This window comes from Octopus bimaculoides, chromosome 20, assembly GCF_001194135.2.
Source record: "Octopus bimaculoides isolate UCB-OBI-ISO-001 chromosome 20, ASM119413v2, whole genome shotgun sequence".
Classification (NCBI taxonomy): domain Eukaryota; kingdom Metazoa; phylum Mollusca; class Cephalopoda; order Octopoda; family Octopodidae; genus Octopus; species Octopus bimaculoides.
This window is the reverse complement of record NC_069000.1, coordinates 7,025,339-7,033,247: the sequence shown is the minus strand read 5'-3', so window position 1 is coordinate 7,033,247 and position 7,909 is coordinate 7,025,339. Positions and strand designations below refer to the sequence as shown.

The 7,909-nt window shown below is 37.3% G+C and overlaps 1 protein-coding gene across 4 annotated transcripts in view; it reads right to left on the bottom strand.

Annotated features, from left to right (window-relative positions):
* The window catches only part of LOC106869195 (TBC1 domain family member 20), a 21,265-nt gene that overhangs the window by 9,711 nt on the left and 3,645 nt on the right, over positions 1-7,909 (bottom strand). Inside the window, exons 1-5 of one of the 4 annotated variants that reach the window (XM_052975230.1) lie at positions 7,578-7,727; positions 6,249-6,528; positions 2,631-2,807; positions 1,491-1,571; positions 670-764 (exon numbers count right to left, since the gene is read on the bottom strand). In XM_052975230.1, coding sequence (XP_052831190.1) covers positions 670-764; positions 1,491-1,571; positions 2,631-2,807; positions 6,249-6,414 — 519 coding nt within the window. In that variant the 5' untranslated portion in view covers positions 6,415-6,528; positions 7,578-7,727. Of the gene's footprint in view, positions 1-669; positions 765-1,490; positions 1,572-2,630; positions 2,808-6,248; positions 6,611-7,577; positions 7,728-7,909 lie in introns of those variants that run through there. The other 3 variants (XM_052975231.1, XM_014914831.2, XM_014914830.2) reach the window with 3 other exon arrangements.

Here is a 7,909-nt window from a genome sequence, read left to right as displayed (position 1 = left end):
GGCACATAAAAGACACCATTTCGAGCGTGGCCGTTTTCGTGCGGGTGACACGTAAAAGCACCCACTACACTCTCTGAGTGGTTGGCGTTAGGAAGGGCATCCAGCTGTAGAAACTCTGCCAAATCAGACTGGAGCCTGGTGTTGCCATCCGGTTTCACCAGTCCTCAGTCAAATCGTCCAACCCATGCTAGCATGGAAAGCGGACGTTAAACGATGATGATGATGATTTCTATGAAAGACCCTAGTTTCTTCCTATCTCAATGCTTAAAAACAGAAGTATTGTGGTCGATTTATTTGACTAAATTCTTCAAAGCAGTGCCCCAGCATGGCCACAATCCAATGACTGAAACAAGTAAAAGATATAAGCAAGACATGACCCTCCAGTCTGTCTTGGAGGGCAGTAACTTTGAATAGCAGAGAAAGCAGATGTAAAACAGGGATGATGATATTCTTTTCTACTCTAAGCACAAGGCCTGAAATTTTGGGGGAGGGGGCCAGTCGATTAGATCGACCCCAGTATGCAACTGGTACTTAATTTATCGACCCCGAAAGGATGAAAGGCAAAGTCGACCATGGTGGAATTTGAACACAGAATGTAAACAGGGATAACGATATTAAAATATTAAAGCTTTAGTAAATGAATTGATCATAAAAAGAAGAATCTCCAACCTGATAATAATGCAATTCTGGATGATTGATCAGAACATGAAGAATGAGGACCACAAGTTTATCCTGAAGAACCAGTCGTTTATCCTCTCGCATTCCTAAAAGAAGAACAAAGAACACTGAGAGACAATACGTAGAACATGGTGATAAATCTTCACCAATGATGTCTAATGGCTCTTATTAACAAGATTCCATCAAAATTTCTTACATTAACCAGAAGAATTAGCAGAGACACAAAGAATTTTCTCTATGTTAATTCTTATAAAATTCACAAGTAATGGTGTCACACAGTACAAAGGATAGCAGGAGCACCACTAGAAACTGCAGTGTGTGTGTGTGTGGGGCAAGTTGATTTAGCAGGGATATAAACCCACATAGCATTGTTATATAGTGTACACTACTGACCCTCCTTCTCTCTCTCTCTCACCCCCACTATCAATTGTCATGTTTCTTAAGGTAAAGTTTTATATCTCCCATACTATTAGAAGTGCACATACACAGACATTCATACACTCAGCCAAGATCATATTCAAAGGCTATTTGAGTGACAAACATCAACACACCTGAAACCCTACAGACACCAAATATACTTCTCTTTCTGTCGATTCCATTGCCACAACAACACCCTTCACTTCTCTGAATTAACAAACTGCATACCTCTATCCCAGCTTTCCTCATTTCTATTACATCTCGCATCCCAGATGAAGCACTTTCCTTTTTATTGTTTCCTCATTCCCCTTCTTACCCAGAGTGCTCCCAGCAATACAGCCAACCCCTACTCTCCTTCCTCTCTCCCATCAACATTAACATAATCCAATACAAACCTGGAGGAAACCTCGAAAGAGATCTTTCAACATCCAGGAGAACTTGCTCATAGTCTCGATGAGTTTTTAATACTGAAAGTTCTGGAACAGAGCAAAGAAAACAAATTACATTTCTAATGAGTGGACTGCATGTGTTTATGAATAAATTTTGAAAATAATTTGGAGAGAATAATTAAATAGCTTACAATTTTCTTTCAAAAATCATAGTGCAAGATTTTGTCAGGATGTAAGACGCCCTCAATTTAATGAGGCACTTACAAGAGACATTCTTAGGCTTTTGATAAGGTACCACAATCTATAATGTAGTGGTTGAGAGAGCCATGACGGCCTTATATAAGAAAGGATTAAGGAGAAGCAATGCAGGGCTTATATATAAAAGTACTTTCAGGGTAAGGAAGTATTAGCAATGAGTTCAGCAAGGAAATTAATGTGCAAGAAGGTAGCCAACATGGGCCAGATCTTAGCTACTGACCATGGTCTAACAGATGAGTTCAAAACTGGCTGCCCATGCTGATAATCAAGTTCTTAAAGCTGAATCAGTTGAAGAATGGTCTTGAATTGAGAGAGTTAAAAGGTTGTAATTGAAAAAAGCTCAGGGTGGTATTACTTCTGCTGGCAAAAAAAAGGGCTTCTCTTTGAGTGAAGGGCAAGTTGAATGATGCTTGTATATGAAGTATGATACAGCATGGTTGAGAGACATGGGTTGTGAATGTGAAGGTCATTTTGAAGGTTGATAACAAATGAGATGAGCATACTTTGCTGGGTGACTTGTTAATGTGCATCAACGATGGAGAAAGGAGAGCAGAGAGAGAGAGAGAGAGGAAAAAAAGGGCATCAGTATTCCCAGATGGAGTGTGCAGCAGAAAGGACTGCACTGGTTGTATGTACATGTGGTGTGGTTGAAGGTCAAGCCATAGAAATGGAAGAAGTTCATAGAAGATGAAAACTGAAGATGTGAGGTCACAAGGTTCTGGTTGGTTTGAGGTTAGGATAGAAGACACTTGCTCAAGGTGCTACACAGTGGGACTGTACCTGAAACCATGTAGTTGGAGAAACAATTTTTTCAACCACAAAGCCAAACTTGCACCTATTAGTAATAAAAGATTAAAAGAAAATGTAGACCAGATAAAAGAAACTTACTTGGTGCTGGAGGTATGTTATCTACATCGATGTCTAGAAGCATCGGCCAACATCGCTTTCTGTTTGCACTTTTCAAAAGTCCTCCTGAACTGATGGCAAAACGCCGGAGTTCAGAGACAGAAAAAGTTGGATAATTTATGAAGTCTTTAAGTTTAGAATCTTTCTTCTCATCTCCTCCTGTAATAAGAAATAACAAAATTCAAACAGCAACAACAACAACTATTAAATGGTGATCTTAGATAACTTAGATATGTTTCAACTAAAGATTGGTCCAGGCCATGTCTAACTTAACAGCACCACCTGATGGGATTAGCTAAATCCTTATGTCAAGTTTTGTGGGTGTCTTAATGTCAACCAGAAAATTTGAATTGTTGAGAATCTTTTTAACTTGGGTCTTATATGTATTGTTCGAATTTCTTTGAAACAGGAAATATATGTATGCTCACTGGGTTTGTAAAAGAGAGCAAAGCTACAGGAAACCAAAAGACGAATGATCACAATAAGCAGTCAGCTACCTTACCCTAGTCGTTACTACTCCCCAATGTGAATGCACTGAATGGTGAGCATATTCATTCCAACCAATTATTCATTTAACTCCAAATAATCAGACAACCTCTCAGTCTTTGTGCATATGTATCCAAGTGTGTGTATGTTATGTGAGATCATGTGACAGTACAATATGTGTGATTAACTTCTATAATTGCACAAAGCCCATTGTTTCACCCAAGCAACAAACCGAATTAAAATTTATAATAAAGAAATACTTCAATGGAGATTAGTTTTTGAAATGAAGGAGTTGTGGCCTAAAAATTAGGATCCATTATTATCGAATTATTTCTATCAATGACATCAGACTTCATTTAGTAAATCTTCATATTCTTTCATTGAACCTAAGTATGGGACAATGCTTTTGTAGTTTTCATACAGATCATTTTGTAATATAAAGCAGAATTTTGTCTATATTTCACCTTTCCATTACTATACTGCTAATGAAAGAATACATTACCAATGCTGAAAACCGTTTGGAAAATACGTCAAGAATTTGAAAGGATTTAGTTATGGGAGTTCCTATTTCAAATATAAGGTTCTTAAAATTATGGAGACATGTTTTAATTTAAATATGAACACTTTAAAATGAAGACATTAAGTGGGGGTTGCATCATAGAACCAGACGTGGTGGTCTCAGATGTGAAGGAATCAGAGATGGACTGAGCCATTGGGCAATCGGCACTGCCAAAGGGCCTGCACTCTAGTAAATCAATGCTAAGGGACCTGGTAAACAGTTACGCCTGAGGGTCCTTAATACTCTCAGTCCGTCCCTGATGGAATCAAAAGAAGCATTCGTATATTTACTTCTTTGATCCTGAGAGAGAGGTTTCAAGAAAAATCTGAAGCCAACATGTTATTCCACTGACAGACAAGGTTAACGTTTGACTAACTCAGCGATTATATATAACATATGGGATAACCATGCATCTCCTTAACACTAAGACATCTGTTCCTGTACCTCTATTGCATCTGAAACTAATCACCTTCCACAACGCCAGTTCCCTTATTTAAGAAACTAGTACGCATTAACACACACACACAATAAATATTGGTTCCAAGTTTGGGCACAGGACCAGCAATGTTTGGGTTAGGAGTTAAGTCGGTTACATTTACCCCAGGAAAGGATGAAGGGTAAAGCTGACCTCGGCAACAGACGAAATGTTGCTAAGCATTTAATTCGGCGAGCTAACGATTCTGCCAGCTCGCCGCCCTACACAATGAATATTAAAGAACTAATTACACATACACACACTGATAACAAATAATTATAAAATGTAGAAAAAAAACCAAAAAAAAAACAGGGGAGCCAATAAAGGGGTAGTCGTTCGATATGCAAGAAATAATAGCCAAATCACCCACAAATCTCACTCTCGTCTTCAGAAAGAACACGAAACATTGGATAATATAAATGTAGAAACAGCAGCCAAGACGAGATGGTCATGAATGAAAATATGTATTCAACAACAACAGCAACGCATAGATAGTATCTACAGTTACAAACGAAGGTATTATGTACCCGTGTATCTTTCGATCTAAACTGAAGCATCAGTTACACAGGTGTTTTAGCTTTCATCTTCACTGCTTTCAGATTTCTGGGAGAGAGATGCCTGCCAATAGCAACAGATAAGCTGCTGCTGCTGCTTGTAACTATGTAAACCCGTTCCTACCTCTTTCGGGGTGGAATAACTAGCCTAATTCTTCAAAAGTATACACACACACACACACATATATATACGGGGGGAGGGGAGACTGAGAACTTCCTGGCTTTGGGTAAAAGGAAATACAGGGGGATCAGTTAATTATGATTTTATCTTCTCAGATTCCTACAAGAACTCTGAAGGTTGGGCTTCCAGCAAGGTCTGTCGCGAGAACCTGAAAGCCAGGAACTTTTCAGCACCCCCTCATATGGAAAGGGGACATCGATATATCCAAGTGTAAAATGCACCAATCGACGCTTTACGAAGTGAAAACATACACCTATGCAGATTTGAATCAGTTCTATAAATAGGCAGTGCGTGTGTGTTTATGCGTTTTCAGCCCAATGGCTGTGGCCATGCTGGGGCACTGCCAGTGCTGTCACCGTTTCAATGGTCTTTCTCTTGACATATGCTTTTTGTGAAAGAGAGAGTTCGATATGGCTACCCTCTTTTGAGAGTTTCTTGCCGTAATGTAGGTTCATCTCGGACCTTGAGCAGCAGGAGGTCAAAATATATATACACACACATTATATATATATATATACACACACACACACGTCCGTATTCTAGAAGTTTGACAAAAAGACAACGAAATAATTATTGAGACCAATATGATTAAGAGTAAAATGCACACGTAGAACACACACACATATATAAATTATATATATATATATATAAACAACATCCCGGGCAACAGTGGGCATAAAATAGTTTGAGAGAAACAACGCCAAATGGAGAAAGATAATGCTTCAAATTTTACACGACTAAATGAAAAAGATAAATAAGAGTTGGAAAAACAGCGAATGTACATTTGAGAGGAAAATGTTACATAAAACAGCTGGAATGGAAAATGCGGAACTTGGTCGTTCGAGAGGGTAGAAATAGCAGCCAAATCTCCTTCAAATTACAAGCTGTTTACAACAATGGTGACTAACATATTTGTATAGTTTAAGTAAGTATTATGGAAACGTGCGAACAATTTACAAAATTTTACCGAATTCTTTTAAAACTTACAAAGTTTCTTGGTCCTATTTTTGTGGGTTTTTTTTTTTAAACGAAGGAAAACTAAGAAATACATTATATAATATATACGTTTAAGGATTACATACAAACATATGCATATATATAAATATATATTGTATACATGTGTGTTTATATCTGAATGTCTATATACACACTTGAGTACAAATGAAAGGGCACTTATACATACTGTAGAGTTTATGTATGTGTATACACACATACATATATGTATATACAAGTACATAAGAACACATATGTGTACAAACGTACAGATGTGTGTATAAATGTGTGTGTGCGTGTATATATATATTAATACGTATGAATGTGTGTGTGTGTATATATATGTACATACCAGGACGTTTACGCCTTGCTCCCACCGGTGAGCTTTGCACCGTTGAAAATTTAGAATCTCCATGAAAATTCGATTGAGGAGGCGATACATCAGCTTTAAACCGTTTACGTAAGACGAAATCCGTGTTGTGCAGAGCAATCGGGTTTGGTTTGCTCTGTTGTAACATATTCAAGCGACCATATTAACAACCTATTCTGTCCATTTTCCACACCTCGTCTCTTCCATGTCATCTACTTTCTCTTGCCTCCATGTGATATTAACCGCTTACGTCAACGACAAGCTGACACGGGATGAAAAAAAACTTTTAAAATTTAAATAATCGTATTATTTAGTATATATATACATATATGCTAAAAAAATTATTTAAAGAACTGTAATTATACATAATTAAAACGACTCTATATTTTTTTGAAATTACGTTTCAACTGAATGTTAAGTAATATTTTAAGTTGAGGTATAACTTCACCTGTGTCGCTTACGTTAGCTAGTATAAACATGTTGATATGTCAAAACTTGTTGAGTGCAGTCTTCTTTTTGTATTTTGTTTTAGAATCGAGAAAATTATAGTTCTTTTGATTTATTTTATTTTTATAAAAGTCACCCAATGACTTTCTGCATTTACAAATAGACAATTTTAATTGTTGGATCTGGGAAGGAAAGAAAAAAATTAAATTTTTCCGTTGGTATATTGAGAAAGTGCTTGACTGTTGCTGCAACTCAGTCATGCGACCACCCGTGGTAATTCTATGTTTTGGATTATTTTGAAATTAGAAAACACCAGTATTGTCCGTTGTAGAGTTAACTGAGGGACTGTGACTTTTAAAATTAATTTTCATTGTAATTATTCATTTAGTTTAGTAAATTAAATACTTTATTAAAATTATTGGTTATTTGTTTCACTTGAAGTACTTAAAATTTTCGCCAAATATTTTTGAAATATTGTAGTTTTACATGCTGATAACGAAATTCTCATTCGTTATCTTCTTTTCTAATTCCATTCTCATCTTGGCTGTATTATACAAATATGAATCTTGCAGAAGAGTCGTGCTTCGTATTACTACTGATCTAAAAAGGATGAAAGACAAAGCTGACTGCAGCGGAATTTGAACGCAGATCGTAAAGAACCGTAATTAAGTACCACTCGGCATTTTGTCCGACGCTTTAACGATTCTTTTAAAATCTCAAACTCGAAACAAACCAGTTAGAAGTATTTGATGTTTTTAAATATTACAGAAGTGTGTGGAAATTTGGTGGAAATCTGTCTGTCAGTATATACATATTGATAGACAGAAATGTACAATATTATATATTCATTACGGCCGATCTTACCAATCGGTTTCACACAAGGGGTTCAACAGAGTGTTAGGTAACAGTCTGATTATGTAACCCACCACTCTTCAGAGGTAGCCATTAGGTAGCTAGGGTAAACCCCAACTGTTTTCTCTTGGAGCACATCTGCTTGTAGTGGCGCGTGTGGCCGCCATCTTGGGAAGTGCCATTGCGCATGTGCAAGGGATTTGCCGTCAGTGGAAGTACCCGAGCACGCATGAGCAATGCAACACGTGGAGAATAAAGATATAGCGTTCTCTCTCTTATTCATCCAGCAGGCGTCGTGTCAACACGTATTTCTCTCAGCTCTTCATCGACATGTGGTCGAAGCT